Here is a 16,771-nt window from a genome sequence, read left to right as displayed (position 1 = left end):
TCTTGACATTCCCTGCCGCCTCACAGCATCATGCCGCCTCCGCCACCGAGTCGCCAAGCAGGCATGATGAACAAGAACATCAACTCCATGCGCCCTCCGCCTGTACGGCCGGGCGCCAGTCGGGCGCAAAGCGCTACGCCCACCCTCACTGGCAGAGCATCCCCGGCGGATTCCTTGAAAGTACGGACGCCAAAGCGCAAACCGGCGAACGAAGTGGAACAAGACATCGGCGGCGAAGAGACTAACATCAACGTTGTTGTGCGATGTCGAGGACGCAACGATCGCGAGGTTCGGGAGAACAGCGGCGTGGTTGTTTCCACCGACGGAGTGAAGGGAAAGAAGGTGGAACTGTCGATGGGCCCGAGTGCGCTCAGCAACAAGACTTATTCCTTCGACAAAGTCTTCTCGCCCGCCGCGGATCAGGGCATCATTTTTCAGGAAGTAGTCTCGCCGATTCTGGACGAGGTAAGAGGCGATAATTGTTCGATCGCGAGACGGTCCATCCGCTAATCCGCGCTCCAGGTGCTCAATGGTTTCAATTGTACTATATTCGCCTACGGCCAAACAGGAACTGGAAAGACGTATACGATGTCCGGCGATATCACAGATATGCTGCCAATTCCAGACGAAGCTGGCATTGTCCCGCGCGTTCTGCACAATCTGTTCGACCGATTGGGAGAGGAGGCGTCAGACAAGTACGAAAGCAGTGTCAAGTGTTCGTTCATCGAGTTGTATAACGAAGAGCTGCGTGACTTGCTTGCTGCCGACGATGGTGGAAAGCTCAAAATCTTTGACGAAGCCAACAAGAATGGCCGAACGACAACCATGGTCCAGGGCATGGAAGAAACTCATATCAAGACCGCCACCAAAGGAATCCAGCTTCTGCGAGAAGGCAGTCACAAGCGACAAGTCGCCGCGACGAAATGCAACGACCTGTCGTCTCGATCCCACACGGTCTTCACGGTGACCGTGTACATGAAGCGCACCTCTGAGACGGGCGAGGATTTCGTGTCATCTGGCAAGCTTAACCTGGTCGATCTGGCGGGCTCGGAGAACATCCAGAGATCGGGCGCAGAGAACAAACGTGCGGCTGAAGCAGGCGTCATCAACAAGTCACTGCTCACTCTTGGCCGAGTAATCAACGCGCTTGTCGACAAGAGCTCCCACATCCCGTACCGCGAGTCCAAGCTCACGCGCCTGCTTCAAGACTCGCTGGGCGGCCGAACAAAGACTTGCATCATCGCGACCTTGTCTCCGGCAAAGAGTAACCTTGAAGAGACGATAAGCACCCTTGACTATGCATTCCGGGCAAAGAATATCCGGAACAAGCCGCAAGTCAACCAGATGGTTTCGAAAAAGACTCTCCTCAAGGAGTTCACTGCCGAGATCGAGAAGCTCAAATCGGAACTCATCGCGACACGGCAGCGCAACGGGGTGTATCTCACAGCAGAGAGCTACGAGGAGATCACCACCGAATCAGAGTCGCGTCGAATTCTCAGCGAAGAACAGCGCGACAGGATCGAGACAATGGAAGCCAATCTCCGAAACAGGGTACAAGAGCTCTTCCACTTGACCACGAACTTCCAATCTCTGAAGCGAGACAACGAGCAAGTTCGCGCAAATCTGGATGGCGCGAAAGATGTTCTATCGAAGACGGAGATTGTGCTGGCGCATACCAAGAGAAACCTGGCAGAGGAGACGCACATTCGAAAAGCACACCAGCAGACGGAGGAGCAGCTTGCGGCTGTGGGCGAAGATTTACTGAGCACGCTTACTACGACCACGGACCATGTTGGCCGCTTGCATTCGAAGCTCCGGCGGCGATCTGACCTGCAGTCGATCAATCGCTCGAGATGGGCCAATACGACAAGCCAGGTTTCGGATGTGGCCTCTGATGTCGAAGGTCGTCTTGAGGAAGTTCGCAGTCATCAGCAGGGCTTGATTGCGTCGCTATCCGAGCGCATGCAATCTTTTGTCTCCGACGAACTCCGTGAATTGCAAGCATCTAAATCACTGCTTCATGAGAAGTCAGCGGCATTCGCCAAGTCGCAGTCCGAGGTGAACTCGCAAACGAGCATCGCCAAAGAGGAGATGAACACGGTACTGGGCGAGATCAATACGCTACGGGATGATGTTAAGCAGAAAGTCGGCGCTGGATTGAACGACCTCTCCGCTGCTGCGCAACGAATCGTTGCTGGTATTGCTGGTGAGCTGGATTCCTTCCACAGCCAGCTGCAGAGCTCCTACGTCTCGCTCGGTCGTGAATTCAAAGCTACCTTTGAAGACCTTGTGAAGCAGATGAGTGCGCAGCAGGCTGAGGTGCAGAGACTACGGCAACAGGTCACGCAAGCAGGTGGCGCATTTGTGGCGGCGGGACAAGCCTCTCAGGAGCAACTGCAGCAAGCGGTACAAGCAGAGAGGCAGACAGCTGCTCGCGAACGTACGGAGCTGCTGGGGAAGATCGCAGCCTTGATTGATGATTCCGCAGCCGTGCAGGAAACTCGCTTCGACGAATGCCTGGAGAACGCCAGCAAGCGGATTAAGACATCCGAGAGCGAGTACAGAGTTGCTCAGCAGACATACGGAGACGGCATGGACCGGTGGAGCCTGAGTGCGGAGGGCCTCGTGAGCTCGACGATGAAATCGAGAGACACCATCAAAGCCAAACTGAAGAGCGACTGGAGTACCGCAAGCGCGCAGACGACCAAGCTTACGGAGACGACAAACGCCGTGCACAGCGAGACCGTCCGAATCGTGGATGACCAGATGGCGCAGATGGACGGCCAGCTTGTCGCGCTCGACGAGATCATCACGAGGGTGAGAGCGCAGAATGAAGAGCATCATACTGCGCACACTTCGAGCCTTCACCGGCTGGCGAGCAACGTCGAAGAGTCGTACCAGAGCATTGGCACTCACTTCGACACTTCCTACAACCGCACCCAAGCCTTGGAGAAGGATATGCGCAATCATTCGAACGGCCTCGAAGCAAGTACAGCAAGCCTTCACGAAGATGGCGACATTCGCCAACCGCTTCGCCATCTGCGCGAAGATGTCGCATCCGCAATCATCGAAGAGTACACCGCGACGGGCGAAACGCCCGCGAAAACGCACTACTCCTACCCAACCGCTCTCCCGCGCACCGAGCCTCACGAAGTCCTGCTCGACCGCATGCGCGGCGGCAGCGGCGCCGGGACAGCACAGCAACCCCAACTGCCTTCCTCCTTGCGCTCCCCTAAGAAGTCACCGAGGAAGAACAACGCCGCATCGCCGTACAAAGCCCGCAGCAGCCCCGTCAAGCCCTCGTCCAGCCCCGTCAAGCCCTTAGTGCTAGCGGACACGCCTCCGCCACTCAATCTGCAGCTTCCTGCTTCCGATCGGCCACAGACTTCGCATAGCTTGCGAGAGCTCGATGTCAACATTACTGCTACCGCTGGCCTCTCGTCGACTACAAGTGCTGATGCCGAGGGCGGAGTTGACGCAACGCTAGGCGCCGGAGGCAAAGAGAGCAAGATTCTCGCGCCGCATTTGCTGAGGAGGCAGAATACTAATCCTACCTTGTCTTCGAGTCAGATGATGGAGGGCGGTGCTGGTGCTGGCCGATTGCCTGTGGCGAAGAGGAGTGCCGCTGCGCGCATGACGGTTGCTGGTGTTGCGGAGGGGAGGGAGAATGCCGTTCCACATGGGGCGGCAGTGAATTTGAGTGCGAGTATCGGTCCGGGCGGCGTGGCGAGGAGGCTGAGGAGTAGGGGCAGTGATTGATTGATCGAGCATTGTCGGTTACCGCTTGGATAATTGTATAGATGCGGTGGGATTTTTCGCATTCGAAACTCTGCTACATTTCTCTCAAGGCATCATGCATGCAAACTATACGTCTCGCCAGCCGTCTGTACTTGGTGGGTCACGCAGCACAACACACATGCTGCTCGTACCAACGCGGCCACTCCGATGCACAAACAGAAACCGCCAACTCGCCTCGCCCAAGTTCATGCTCCGAAAGGCGATGTGATCAAGCGAGAGGAACAGCAAGCAACATCCTACGCCCCAGCAGCCTCCAGGCCCCTACCCACCTCCAATTCAGCCACAATCTCCGGCAGCAAACCCTCCACGTCCTCTTCCTTCACTCCAAGCGCGCCGGTGATGAGCCGCTTGTACTGGCTCTGCTTGTCGCCTCCGCCGAAACCCGCGGTGCTCAGGTTGACCACAATCTGGCGGATGAGGTCGAGGCGCTGGCGTTTGAGTTGAGCGAGTTGGCGGGCGAGCGCGAGCTGAGTGCGGATGAGGGCGTCGCCTGCGTCGTTGTTGTCCGTGTCGTTGGCTCCGTCCGTCATGATGTGGTCTTCGTGCCCGTTGCTGCGGCGAGCGAGTTTCTGGCGCGCATACTCCTGACGCAGCGCGTGGCCTTGTTCGTCACGCTCCAGCTCCTCACATTCCTTCTCCAGCCCTTCGAGTTCCTTCTCTAGCGCCTCGCGATCTACGGCCCCGCCACTCGTTTGCTCGAGCTCTTTAATGCGCAGTTCTTCTTGCTGCCTCTTTAGAAGCTCTAGCTCGCCTCTGCGCATGGCAGCGACGCGCTCTGCTTCGGCCAGTTCGGCGTCTTTCTCCGCGATTTCGGCGTCAATGCTGGCGGCGAGGTCTTTGGCTTTGGTGATGAGGACGGGGAAGATTTGCGCGGTGAGGGTCAGTGCGGTCTCGGATTTGTACACGTCGGGCGTGCTGCCATTGGTCTGTGACGAGGTGCCGTTGAGGGATGGATTGAGGGGGTCGAACGGGATGCCATTGGGAGCCTGAACCGGTCCACCTTGGCTGTGGTTGTTGTCGGCCTGGAAGGGTGAAGAGGAGAGTTGGCGGGGGTTGGCTCGCTCCTGACGACGCTGGTTGAGCTGGACTATCAATTGATCTGCGGTCTCGCCAGCATGGTTGGGAACGTCAACGGCGGCGTTGCGTCCAAGGAGACTGCGGACACACTTCCTGGCGCCGTGCCTGGCAGCAATGGTAATAGCAGTATCACCATTGCCATCTTGACTGTTCAAGATGCGCTCGATGTCGTCCGTTGCCAGCAGCTCCACCATCTTGTTGAGCAGACAATCCATGTAGTACCTAGCACATGCATATTTGCTCTTCCTTTGCGTAGTATTGGCGATATGGTGGAAGACAGTGCTGCCCGACCAGTCCTGCATATTGATAGTGCGGACAAGTAAAGCACCAAGCTTCTCCATGATCTGCCGGTCGAAGCTATTGGTGAAGATGACGGAGCGCATGAGCGGTGTCTCGCCGTTCCTCGATTGCGTCTCGATGAGGGCGCCGCGACGGATGAGATCCTTTACTACCTCAATATCACCCATGGCCGCGGCCCAATGCAATGCGGTATATCCCTTGTCGTCGATGGGGCGATCGAGATTCACGTTGACAGGCGGCGCAGGGGCAGAAGACATGGAGTCCATGGGGTCGCGGAGAACGAAGTAATCCAAGAGCTCTTCAGCCCACAGCTGGTGATCTTTGTCTGCCTGCGATGCCATGTCTTCCACTCTTCTTCTCTTGCGGGAGTTGGAGTACTGCGATTGGTCGTAGTCGTCGTAGGCCTGCTCAGAGACTACAGTGAGATTATCTGGGGTCTCGTCGTCGCGCATAGAGTGATCGAGGTGGTCGTAGTCGGTGGGTTGGTAGACTGGTTGGCGACGAGGCTGGGGTGGAGCGCGCGGAACTCTTGGTTTGCTCGATGCGGCGGTGGCATGTTTGGGAGCAGGAGGAGGGCTTCTGTCTCCTGGGACAAACTCGAAGATGGGCCGCAGCTTCTCAAAAACGCCATTCTTTGTCGCCAAATCTTTTCCGTCCGACAAAGGGATCCAGGTTCCTGCGGCGGGCGAAGGTTAGTGCATGGGCTTACTGCGAGCAACGCTTCCGGTGACATACCCTGATATTTGCCATACCCACCCTGCACCTTCTCGTGCACGCCCTTTTGCACCTCTCGCTCGAGGATTCTGGTGCGCGCGGGTTTGTCGTAGTCGGCGACCTTGAGGATGTGGGTCGCATTGATCCAGTCGTCCGAGCGGCGACGCATAACATGATTGCTCTCCACGGTCAGCTCGTACACCGGCACATTGCTGTACGTTGCGCTGTAAATCTTGCCGGCATCGCCCCGAGACATGGCGGCGGCTTCTCCTCCGAGTCGGGAACGGGAATGGCACCCCACCGAAGCCTGTGCTGCAATGGGCTGTCTGCGCAGCTCCTAGTCACCAATGAAGGGTTATCGTTGTCGGCAGGAGACGATATAGCAAAGCCTCTGGCACGAACGACGTCCGTGGGGCCGTGCGGCAGTGGAAAGGTCGTCGGGCGGGTGCACGGAGCGTCGCGAGAAATGGGTGAAGGTGCGAGACGCGTGAAGTGCGCGTCGCTTTTAAATTGCGTGCAGCACGGCCGGCTGCTCGGGCGAGCTAGACTGCATTCGGCAGCCAAGGTGGGGTGTGGCGGAGGAAGCGAAATTCCACCTCCATTCACGTGCTCTTCAAGTCGACCGCATGTGGTACGTAGGAATCAGTATATCTCAGCCATTGGCAAGACGGGTGACCCGACAGAATGCCAGACATCGACATTATCGACCACTCGCCCCAACATCCTCTCCCGGCCAAGCCGATTCCCACAGCCTCGAATGTCATCCTCCTCGACAACTATGACTCTTTCACCTGGAATGTCTACCAATATCTCGTCCTCGAAGGCGCAACCGTCACCGTCTTCCGGAACGACGAGATTACCCTGGATGAGCTGATTGCCCACAAGCCAACGCAGCTCGTCGTCTCTCCCGGTCCCGGCCATCCCCTCACCGATTCGGGAATCTCGCAAGATGCAATCCGCCACTTCTCCGGCAAGATTCCGATCTTCGGGGTGTGCATGGGCCAACAGTGCATCATTTCTTCCCTTGGTGGCGAAGTTGCGCAGACGGGCGAGATCTTGCACGGGAAGACTTCTCCACTGAAGCATGATAGCAAGGGGGTGTACGCCGGACTTGCGCAGGACCTACCCGTTACCCGCTATCACTCTCTTGCTGGTACCCACCTCACCCTGCCAGACTGTCTAGAAGAGACCTCCTGGGCGCCTCTGGGCCCAGATGGTGAGCAGACCGTCATCATGGGCGTCAGACACAAAGAACATCTGGTAGAAGGCGTCCAGTTCCATCCAGAAAGCATCCTAACGGCTCAGGGCAGAGTGATGCTGACCAACTTCCTCCATTTGCGCGGCGGAACTTGGGCCGAGAACGAGCGCCTTCAAAAGGAAGCTAAGGTTACGGCGAACGGCACACAAGCCAATGGAACCACGAGCAACGGTGGCAAGAAGGAGTCAATCCTGGAGCGCATCTACCAACACCGGAAAGTTGCGGTAGCAGCCCAGAAGCAAATTCCCTCGCAGCGTCCAGAAGACCTCCAAGCGGCATACGCCATGGATCTTTCGCCACCGCTGATCGATTTTGTGCAACGGCTGCGTCAATCTCCATTCAAGCTCTCCCTCCTGGCAGAGATCAAGCGAGCCTCTCCCAGCAAAGGCATCATCTCGCTTTCTGCCTGCGCACCTGCTCAGGCCCGCACTTATGCTCTTGCTGGTGCTTCTGCCATTTCCGTTCTGACGGAACCGGAGTGGTTCAAAGGGAGCATCGACGATCTGCGAAGTGTGCGGCAAGCATTGGCGGGCATGGCGAACAGACCGGCCGTGCTGCGGAAGGAATTCGTGTTCGATGAGTATCAGATCCTCGAAGCGCGCCTGGCTGGCGCAGATACGGTATTACTCATCGTCAAGATGCTGTCCGAGGAAGAACTAAAACGCTTGTACGACTATTCAGTTTCTCTGGGCATGGAGCCGCTGGTTGAAGTCAACACAATCGAAGAGATGGAAGTGGCGGTCAAACTTGGTGCCAAGGTTATTGGCGTGAACAACCGCAACCTCACCAGCTTTGAAGTCGACATGGAAACGACTACCCGTTTGCTGAACATGGTGTCAAAAGACACTATCCTCTGTGCGCTGAGCGGGATTACCGGTCCGCAAGATGTCAAGCCATATCAAGAAGCTGGCGTTGGGGCGGTGCTGGTAGGTGAGGCTTTGATGAGAGCGAAAGACACCTCGAAGTTTATCGCAGAGTTGCTCGGTGGAGATGCGGCGGACGTCAAGGAGACCGAAAAGCGCAAGCCGTTGGTGAAGATTTGTGGCACAAGGAGTGCGGAAGCCGCCAAGGTCGCCGTTGATGCCGGTGCGGACATGGTCAGCATGATCTTGGTCAAAGGCCGTTCGAGATGCGTCAGCACAGAGACGGCACTCGCCATCTCGAAGGTGGTGCATGAGACGCCGCGGCCAGCCTCCAGTAATGTTTCGGAAGCACCGCAGAGCACCGATTTGAAGGCTTCCGACTTCTTTCGCCACAGCGCCGCGCACGCACTGCAACGCTCATCTCGGGCGCTTCTCGTCGGTGTCTTCCTCGACCAACCTCTCTCCTACGTTCTCGCACAACAAGAACTCCTCCAGCTCGACATTGTCCAACTCCACGGCTCCGAACCGCTCGAGTGGTCGAGACTGATTCCATGCCCCGTGATCTACAAATTCACCCCCACGTCTCCTGGTCTCACCGCTCGTGGATACCACACTATCCCGCTTCTTGATTCTGGCATCGGCGGCACTGGAGAGAAGCTTGCCGTGGACAAAGTGAAGAGCCTCCTCGCCAAAGACGATGGATTGGGTATCTTCCTGGCTGGCGGTCTGAATCCGGAAAATGTTGCGGAGAGTTTGAGCGCCTTGGGAGAACAGAAGGCGAAGGTTGTAGGGGTGGACGTCAGCAGTGGCGTTGAGACGGACGGAAAACAGGATCTGAGCAAGATTAAAGCTTTTGTCAGGGCGGCGAAGGGGGTGCAATTATAGTCACGCGTGACTACAGCGGTCGTAATGTGTTGATGAAGTGAAGTGGGAGTGAATGTCGGGTGTGCACGTGCGCGGTCACATGAAAGGTGGATCATGGCCTTGTGAAACGTGACGTACGTCAGCGACCACCACGTCTGTCAAAACATCTAATCAAATCCCCTTCAGTTCGCTCTTTCCACTCCCTCCTCACATCTTTCACCACAACACTCCGCCTCACTCCATTCAGAACATCATGCTCTTCATATTTCAAAACGAGCAAGCAAGCAAGTAATCACATTCACACAACACGCCCGGACTTTTCGGCCCATCATCCACTCACTCTCCCTCCACTTCACCGATCAAACCACATACCAAAGCAAAGTCATCGAACATGGTCGACGCCAGCAGCGCTACGTGCGGAATCGCCATCCTCTTCGCCGCCGCGCTGTCCTTGGGCTCCATGCTCTTGCACTTCTTTTTCACCTGATATCCCGTTCACTTCGAAAGGAGATCGACTATCTCCTTCATTTGGGAAGCAGGCGACGGCGTGGACACTCTCACTCACTCACTCACTTCGACGGCGGCTCACACTCATCCACCTCAGTCCCACTAACTATTCTTCGAAAGTCATACCCTCGACACCATCTTCTCATTCTACTTCTACTTCGAAGGGGCTTCTTCACCTACGGATCCTGAATTCTGCGGTACCTTCTGCTCTACCCAGACCTGATTCGGGCTGTTCAACATCACTACGAAGTGAGCCAAGCGCCAACTGCTGCTGTTTCCAATTCAATTCTCTTCTCAACCCCTTGGTCTGGCTTTCAACAAGTGAGCCAGACAAACCGTGGCACTTCTGACCTTTCCGTCTCTCGGAGCCCCTACTCATCTACATCTCCCTTTCACGGTTCAGGAGCAAACATCAACAGCTCCCACACCCAACCAACTTATCCAACATGGGCGGCACTGGGAAGGCCTTGAACGGGTGCTACATCACTACGCTCGGATCTTATCAAAACTGGCAGCCCTCGGAGATCGCGAGATGGATCAAGAACCAGGGAGGGCGCTTCGAAGCCAGGGTCAGCGAAAGTACCACGCATCTCATCGTGAGCGAAAAGGAGTGGAAGTCCCAAAGCAAGCCAATCCCGCAAGTGTTGCAACAGAACGGCGCCACCGACCGCAAAATCAAGATCGTTAGCTTTGACTGGCTTTACGAATCCTTGGATCACAAAACGAAAAGGAGCGAGGCTCCCTTCCGCTGGGAGAAGATCGACCCGAAGAGCATGAAGAAGACGAAGCACTCCATGAACGTTCATGAAGATGAGCCCGTCAAAGAAGATTCCCCTGTTGTACGCGGCCCGAGGAACCATACGGGTATGATGGCCGAGGTCTTCCATGGGAGCACCGATCACTTTGTTCCCGAGCAGGAGAAGCGCAGAATCGACAAAGAAATCGAACTCCAAAAGGCCGCGCAGGAGCAGATCGAACGAGAAGATCGCGAGGCTAAAGAGCTGGCTGCCAAAGAGGAGGCGAAGAAGGCGGCGGAAGTCTTCAAGAAAGGGGCGAAGAAAGCTCGCAACGAGATCTTCTCTGGTGCGCCCTCAAATCATGAGTATTGGGACAGGAACATACTGACTAATCGACGACACAGACAATCATCACATCTACACTGACAGCACCGGCTTCAAGTTCGATGTGGTGCTGGTCAAAGTCGACACAAAGCACAATCGCAATGAGCGTTGGGCTCTCACGGTACGTTGCCAGCCACTCCAACCAACCACGGCGTTCATCTAATCAAACTCATTGAAAAGCTCCAGATCTACGAGTCCAACAGCAAACCGTACACCTACGCCATGAACGGCCAGTTCGCCGGGACAGGCAAGCATCCCTCCAACAACGTCCTGGCAGCCATCGGGTGCATTTTCCCCACGGCTCTACGCGTGTTCAAAAAGGAGTTCAAACTGAGGACCGGAGGTGTCGACTGGGACCGCCGCATCAGTGCTGCCATCGAGCGCGCCAGTCGCGAGAGGCGTGACCGCGGACTCGCCGTGGGCTCGGATGTTGGCACTCAAAAAGGTGTGCCGGTCAGCGACAGTGCAGCCGCCGCAGCGACCGCGGAGCCCGACTTCGCCAATCTTCCCTTCCACTACCATCCACCAACTCTAGGGCCGAAGGGAGAGTTGCCGGAGAGTGAGAAGGAGCATCTGGGGAATCTGCGCTCTACTATCGGGCCTGACAGAGGCAAGATGCACTCCAAGCACGCCGAGATTCAAGCCTGGATGAGCGGAGCCAACGGTGCGGCGAACCGTTCGGACGCACATGCTCCCCCTCAGACGCTTTCGGATGATGAGCTGAGTCTTTTCATCAACAATTTGCTCTCTGGTGGCGGTGATGGCGACGGCACAAGCGACAACAACGATTGTTCCAACATTACTGCGACCCAAGTGGACGCGAACCACCACGTCACCGATGTCTTCGATTACCCTTTCAACAACGATACCGATATCGAGGCTCACACGCAAGACAACCAGAACGATGATACGGCTCAACAGATCCCACCTGAAACTCAGAACGAAGTCTTCAACTCCTTCCAGCCGGAAACGCAGCCAGTGGGCGAGACTCAAATTGCTCAGCAAGCTCGCGCGGAGTTTGAAGAAGCCATCGACCTTCCTGGGCAAAATGACGTGGAGCATGGCGGGGAGAAGGGCGATTCAAACCCTGCAGAGCTGCACCTTGGCTCCTCCCTGCTGGGGAAGCGCAAGTCGTCGCCTGGAATGGAGGATGGGGAGCCAGCCGGTAAGAAGGCGAAGCACACCGACGGAGGGGAGGCGATCGGGAACGGCGACTGTGCTGAGGAGTCTACTTCTTCTCACACTGGCGGTGCGGCCGGATCTGAGGATCTGCTTCACGACGAGGGGCAGAAAGGAGGTCTGGAATCGGAAATGCAAGCTGTGGATGGGGGTGAGATGCAGATTGCATGAGCGTCCGGATGGAGGACCGGAGCGACGACCGGAAGTATTACTTTACTGGGCCCTACAGATGGGCTGAGCCGAGACCAGGATATCGGAAAGGCTTCAACCACGGCTGGCGAAAAGAAGAGGTAAGGGTAGGATTCAGGGGGCTTCCATTTAGGATAAGCCTGGGTTGTGATATCTACAATAACTCCTCCTCTCATCCTTTCTCCAGACTCGCAATGCTTCACGGAGCCCACCACTTCTCCTCTTAGTTACTTCTCGCACCCCCCTTGGCCTCCCGAATCTCGTCCATCTTCTTCACGCGCAGCTTAAACTCGTCGTACTGGCACTTCTCGTACGAATGTCTCTCGTCCTAAAAGCACGCGCAATCACATCAGCGCCCTGCACTCGACGACGCCGCCGCCGCCGCAGCAAGAGAAAAAAGAACGGGATGCATACCTCGCATGACCACGGCATGTAAAACGTGTCCCTCCGGCATTTGTTGAGGGGTATGAGGAGGTGGGCGCACGAGTCTCGGTACGCGAGCGGCAGTCGTGCAGCGGACATTTCTTCCCGTGTGGCTTCTTTTGCAGCAAAACATCAGCATCAACGCCCCCTTCCAAATGCGTGTATAGACAGCAGGAGAAGCAGCGCTCCCCCTTTCCCGGCCCAATGGGGGGCTGGCACTTACTCGTCGTCGGCCCTCCGCCGGATCCTGAACCCCCGAGCACTGTGCTCTTCACGCTCTGCGCCGCATCCTGCACCGTGTTCTTCACCGTCTCCACCGCTTCGCTGGCCTTGTCGACGACGGTGGACATCTTGTCGCGTGGTCAATGGGGGAGGGTAGAGGTGTGGAGGGAGCTGGGGTCAAGCTGGCTGTGCCGCGACAGTTGGAACGATGCGAGGTACCTGCGTTTAGAGTTCGGGTCGGCCCGTTTGGCGTCGAGTTTATTGCGGCATATGACGACCAGACATCAATGACATTCCGGCCGACGTTGATTGAACAACCAGCTTCCCGCTTCTCGACAGCAAGGAAAGGCCAAACATGCAAGAACTCGACCTCCTAATCCTAGGCGCAGGCTGGACCAGCACCTTCCTCATCCCGCTCGCACGCCACCGCGCCCTCACCTTCTGCGCCACAACGCGAGACGGGCACGAAGTCGGCGGCAGCGCAACGCTCAAATGGACCTTCGACCCCGACGGCGACGACAGCCAGTTCTCCTCGCTACCGCTAGCGAGAAACGTGCTCATCACATTCCCGCTCAAAGGCACTGGCCCAAGTGCGAGACTCGTCCAAGGGTACGAGAAGGCGTGGGAGGGGAAGCTGGCCCCATCGTCGTTCGCAGGGGACAAGCGCAAAGTGCATTTCGTGCAACTGGGCAGTACGGGGATTTGGCAAGGTGGCGGGCCAACGCTATCCTCCTCGCCATCATCATGCTGGGTGACTCGTAAATCGTCTTACGACACTTCGAACGCGCGCGCCGAGGCCGAAGACGAACTGCTCTCGCTCGGCGGCTGCGTGCTGAATCTCGCCGGCTTATGGGGCGGTGCGCGCCAGCCGCGGGACTGGGTGGGACGCGTGGCGAAGACGAAGGAGGATGTGCGGGGCAAGCGCAGTCTGCACTTGGTTCATGGGCTGGATGTTGCGCGCGGGCTTTTGGCCGTCGTTGCGCGCTGGGAGGCCGCGAAGGGCCAGCGGTGGATGTTGACGGATGGGTTTGTGTATGATTGGTGGAGTCTGTTCGTGCATTGGGGATCGCCCAAGGAGGCCAGTGAGGATGGGAAGCACGGTGATGTCGATCCTAAGCCGTCGGATCAGGCGAAGTGGGTGTACGAGTTGATGGTGGAGGAGGATGTCAGGGCTTTGCCGAGGAGTATGGAGGCGTTGGGCCGCTGCTACGATTCCAGAGAGTTCTGGGATACCTTTGGCATTGCTCCTGTTCAAGGTGGCGTTTGACGGCCTCCTCTCGCTGCAATGTACGCTTCAATATTTTCGCGCTGTGGGAAGACATGGCGAGGACCTCTCTCAATTTCTGAGTTTCCCGTGGACACATCTCTCGCTACTGGCATGTCTGGCCGACCACCGAGTTCCAACCAGCACAATCGAAGCCGCCGAAGCCTGCTGTCCAGATATCGCAATCGAGATCAACCGCAAGCAGAACCGTCTAGCATGCGCGAAGAATTCCGAACACCTTCAACCCTGATGATGCAGAGCAGTGCCACGGCTAGGACCACTACTTGATCGAGAACTTTAATAACGCATTATTGATCACGCAATATATATTGTTCAGATCTATCTGCTACCTTTGAATCATCGGTTTGTTGACGCAGGCTAAGCGTCGACGTGTTCATGCGAAGCTGCTTCAGTCCTCCCACTCTACACGTGGCTTGCTCGGCGAGCCAACACCAGACAGCTGCCAACTTATATAAGCTGCTGGAAAGCACGGTTGACGGGCGAGCGCAGCGGCTTGACCTCCTTGTACCAGTCCACAGTGAGGACGGCGCGCTTCGCGACGCCCTCGGGCGTGAACTCGAATTTCTATCGCGCAATGTCAGCATGATGTAGCTACCAAAGAGGAAAAGGAGAAACGAACCTTGTAGACATCCTTGTATGGTCCCGAAGCACCGAAGCGGTTCAAACCGAACTGCTCATGCGAGTACTTCTCCCAGCCCAAGGTGGACATGACTTCCACCGACAAAGCCGGGATGCCGTCGGGAAGGACCTCCAATTGGTAGCTCTTGTCCTGTGCGTCAAAGACTTCCGTGCAAGGCATCGACACGACTCGGGCATTGATGCCATTGTTGTCCTTGAGGTACTTGACGGCCTCGAGGCAGATGCCGACTTCGGAGCCGGTGGAGACGAGGGTGATGTCTGCGCCGGGCTGCTCGAGAGCCACGTAGCCACCCTTGATGGCCTTCTCGATTGTCGAGCCCTCGAGCTGCGGGAGATTTTGACGAGTGAGGGCGAGGATGGAGGGCGTGCCCTTGGAGGTGAGGGCCATGTAGTAGGCGGCGGAGGTCTCGTTGCCGTCGGCCGGGCGCCAGACCATCATGTTGGGCAGGGCGCGGAAGTGAGCGAGCGTCTCGATGGGCTGATGAGTCGGGCCATCCTCACCCAGACCGATGGAGTCGTGGGTGGCGACGTAGATGACGCGCTGGTGCGAGAGAGAGGAAAGACGGACGGATCCGGCGGCGTAGGACACGAAGTTCAGGAAGGTGCCACCGGCGGGGATGACGGTGCCATAGGCGGCCATGCCGTTCATGATGCCAGCCATGGCGTGCTCGCGCACACCGTAGCGCATATATCGTCCGCTCCACTCGCCGATGCCGAGGGACGGCGGCTGGAAGTCGACGGCGTTCTTCCAGCGGGTGTTGTTGGAGCCGGTCAAATCGGCGGAGCCCGAGATGAGCTCAGGAACGGCCTCGTGAATCTTCTCCAGAACCGTCTCGGACAGCTTGCGGGAAGCGACCGCACCGTCAGACGGTTTGTAGACGGGGAGATGGTTTTGCCAGCCCTCCGGAAGGTCCTTGGCCAAACGACGCTTCAGGTCCGCTCCCAGCTCCTTGTGCTCGTTGCTGTACTTGTCGAAGAGCTGATTCCACTTTGACTCTGCTGCGGCACCCTCGGCTGCGTGCTTGTGGTAGGCTTCGTACACCTCCTGAGGAACGACAAACGACTTCTCCGGGTCGAAGCCAAACTTCTTCTTGACCTGCTTGCAATCGTCTTCCTTTAGCGCGTTTCCGTGCACGCCACCGGTGCCCTGCAGTAGGGAGCCGAAGCCGATGGTGGTGGTCAGTCGAATGACGGTCGGCTTGTCGGTGACCTTCTTGGCCGCCTCGATGGCCGCCTCGATACCGGCGTAGTCGGTGTCACCGTTCTTGACCCACAGCGTATGCCAGCCGTACGCCTCGAATCGCTTGGTGACGTCTTCGGTGAAGGCGCACTTGGTGTCACCGTCTGAGCAAGAACGGGTGTGTCAGCAGATACGCGCAGCGTTACCGTCAATCAGGGTGCTTCCTTACCAATGGAGATATGGTTGTCATCGTAGATGCAAATCAGGTTGCCCAATTGCAAGTGGCCAGCCAGGGAGGCAGCCTCGCTGGCAATACCTTCCATGGCGCAGCCATCGCCGAAGAAGCAGTAGGTATGGTTGTTGATGAGCTCGAAGCCGGGCTTGTTGAAGACGGCAGCGGTGTGTTTCTGGGCGATGGCCAAGCCCACGGCATTGCTGAAGCCCTGACCGAGGGGGCCGGTGGTGACTTCAATGCCGGGGGTGTCATGGGCCTCGGGATGGCCCGGGGTGATGCTGCCGACCTGGCGGAACTGCTTGAGGTCGTCGAGGGTGAGTTTGTAGCCGAAGAGGTGCAGCAGGGCATATTGCAGCATGCATCCGTGGCCGTTGGACAACACGAAGCGATCGCGATTGACCCAGTCGGGGTTCTGAGGGTTGAACGTCATGAACTTGTTGAAGAGGACGTGGGCGACCGGGGCCATGCCCATCGGCGCACCGGGGTGGCCGGAGTTCGCCTTGAAGGTGGCATCGACCTGCAAAGTGTTGTCTTGTCAGCCAATGCGCCACTGTTGTTGCGACATGTTGAGGCGGGGGTGATGGATGAGGTAGGCCAGCCAATGGCCCTCGGCGCCTGCACGTACCGCGAGCAGTCGGATGGTGTTGATACACGTTTCGTCGATCTTTCCGTAACCCATCTTGCTTGAGTACGTTTGCGTCGAGTGTGGGAAGAAGAGAGAGAGAGGGATGGAGGAGGAGATGGGCGGAAGTGGAGGGTGGATGGGTCAACATTACCCTCGACCCGCCGCCGTCAGTTCAGCTTTTTTTGGTGGGGCAAGCTTAACCTCTCGCCCTGACTTTACCCTGTCCCTCGATGACTAAGCCGCCACGCGTGAAGATTACATCATGTCATGCGTTCCCGACCGGTCAGCGGAG

General features: G+C 57.2%; 7 protein-coding genes across 7 annotated transcripts; 4 read left to right on the top strand and 3 right to left on the bottom strand.

The window, feature by feature from the left end:
* Nucleotides 1-66: 66 nt before the first annotated feature.
* On the top strand, nucleotides 67-3,759 carry BDY17DRAFT_248820 (P-loop containing nucleoside triphosphate hydrolase protein; the record flags this gene model as incomplete). The annotated part of the gene is made up of 2 exons (XM_033730936.1): nucleotides 67-465; nucleotides 523-3,759. 2 exons carry the CDS (start codon nucleotides 67-69, stop codon nucleotides 3,757-3,759), a joined length of 3,636 nt encoding a protein of 1,211 aa, XP_033590692.1.
* A 57-nt stretch (nucleotides 3,760-3,816) lies between these two features.
* BDY17DRAFT_278642 (uncharacterized protein) lies at nucleotides 3,817-6,358 on the bottom strand. Its single transcript, XM_033732015.1, has 2 exons — nucleotides 5,911-6,358; nucleotides 3,817-5,851 (listed from the first exon to the last, which is right to left on the bottom strand). The coding sequence occupies exons 1-2, from the start codon at nucleotides 6,143-6,145 to the stop codon at nucleotides 4,035-4,037; spliced, it is 2,052 nt and encodes a 683-aa protein (XP_033590691.1). The 5' UTR covers nucleotides 6,146-6,358; the 3' UTR covers nucleotides 3,817-4,034.
* A 215-nt stretch (nucleotides 6,359-6,573) lies between these two features.
* Nucleotides 6,574-8,895, top strand: BDY17DRAFT_322993 (anthranilate synthase component 2; the record flags this gene model as incomplete). Its single annotated transcript, XM_033736923.1, has 1 exon — nucleotides 6,574-8,895. One exon carries the CDS (start codon nucleotides 6,574-6,576, stop codon nucleotides 8,893-8,895), a length of 2,322 nt encoding a protein of 773 aa, XP_033590690.1.
* A 932-nt stretch (nucleotides 8,896-9,827) lies between these two features.
* On the top strand, nucleotides 9,828-11,852 carry BDY17DRAFT_322992 (uncharacterized protein; the record flags this gene model as incomplete). Its single annotated transcript, XM_033736922.1, has 3 exons — nucleotides 9,828-10,464; nucleotides 10,523-10,623; nucleotides 10,683-11,852. 3 exons carry the CDS (start codon nucleotides 9,828-9,830, stop codon nucleotides 11,850-11,852), a joined length of 1,908 nt encoding a protein of 635 aa, XP_033590689.1.
* A 159-nt stretch (nucleotides 11,853-12,011) lies between these two features.
* On the bottom strand, nucleotides 12,012-12,693 carry BDY17DRAFT_295003 (B18 subunit of NADH:ubiquinone oxidoreductase). The gene is made up of 2 exons (XM_033733235.1): nucleotides 12,285-12,693; nucleotides 12,012-12,198 (listed from the first exon to the last, which is right to left on the bottom strand). Exons 1-2 carry the CDS (start codon nucleotides 12,390-12,392, stop codon nucleotides 12,094-12,096), a joined length of 213 nt encoding a protein of 70 aa, XP_033590688.1. The 5' UTR covers nucleotides 12,393-12,693; the 3' UTR covers nucleotides 12,012-12,093.
* Nucleotides 12,694-12,818: 125 nt separating this feature from the next.
* BDY17DRAFT_295002 (uncharacterized protein) lies at nucleotides 12,819-14,106 on the top strand. Its single transcript, XM_033733234.1, has one exon. It carries the CDS (start codon nucleotides 12,871-12,873, stop codon nucleotides 13,780-13,782), a length of 912 nt encoding a protein of 303 aa, XP_033590687.1. The 5' UTR covers nucleotides 12,819-12,870; the 3' UTR covers nucleotides 13,783-14,106.
* BDY17DRAFT_295001 (Transketolase, thiamine diphosphate binding domain-containing protein) lies at nucleotides 14,107-16,754 on the bottom strand. Its single transcript, XM_033733233.1, has 4 exons — nucleotides 16,480-16,754; nucleotides 15,849-16,371; nucleotides 14,420-15,783; nucleotides 14,107-14,364 (listed from the first exon to the last, which is right to left on the bottom strand). The coding sequence occupies exons 1-4, from the start codon at nucleotides 16,531-16,533 to the stop codon at nucleotides 14,248-14,250; spliced, it is 2,058 nt and encodes a 685-aa protein (XP_033590686.1). The 5' UTR covers nucleotides 16,534-16,754; the 3' UTR covers nucleotides 14,107-14,247.
* Between the last annotated feature and the right edge of the window lie 17 nt (nucleotides 16,755-16,771).

The sequence above is a fragment of the Neohortaea acidophila genome (genome assembly GCF_010093505.1).
Source record: "Neohortaea acidophila strain CBS 113389 unplaced genomic scaffold BDY17scaffold_4, whole genome shotgun sequence".
In the NCBI taxonomy this organism is placed as follows: domain Eukaryota; kingdom Fungi; phylum Ascomycota; class Dothideomycetes; order Mycosphaerellales; family Teratosphaeriaceae; genus Neohortaea; species Neohortaea acidophila.
Note: the sequence above shows the minus strand (reverse complement) of the source record. Positions and strands in the feature narration are given on the sequence as shown.

Bases quoted from the DNA above. Each gene is read 5' to 3' on its own strand.
- BDY17DRAFT_278642 (XM_033732015.1), bottom strand. From the start codon at position 6,145: ATGTCTCGGGGCGATGCCGGCAAGATTTACAGCGCAACGTACAGCAAT. The intron at 5,852-5,910 runs GTATGTCACCGG...CGCCCGCCGCAG, and splicing joins TGGGTATGGCAAATATCAGG to GAACCTGGATCCCTTTGTCG.
- BDY17DRAFT_295003 (XM_033733235.1), bottom strand. From the start codon at position 12,392: ATGTCCGCTGCACGACTGCCGCTCGCGTACCGAGACTCGTGCGCCCAC. The intron at 12,199-12,284 runs GTATGCATCCCG...GCGTGCTTTTAG, and splicing joins ACATGCCGTGGTCATGCGAG to GACGAGAGACATTCGTACGA.
- BDY17DRAFT_295002 (XM_033733234.1), top strand. From the start codon at position 12,871: ATGCAAGAACTCGACCTCCTAATCCTAGGCGCAGGCTGGACCAGCACC.
- BDY17DRAFT_295001 (XM_033733233.1), bottom strand. From the start codon at position 16,533: ATGGGTTACGGAAAGATCGACGAAACGTGTATCAACACCATCCGACTG. The intron at 15,784-15,848 runs GTAAGGAAGCAC...GTTCTTGCTCAG, and splicing joins TGACAACCATATCTCCATTG to ACGGTGACACCAAGTGCGCC. The intron at 14,365-14,419 runs GTTCGTTTCTCC...ATTGCGCGATAG, and splicing joins CATACAAGGATGTCTACAAG to AAATTCGAGTTCACGCCCGA.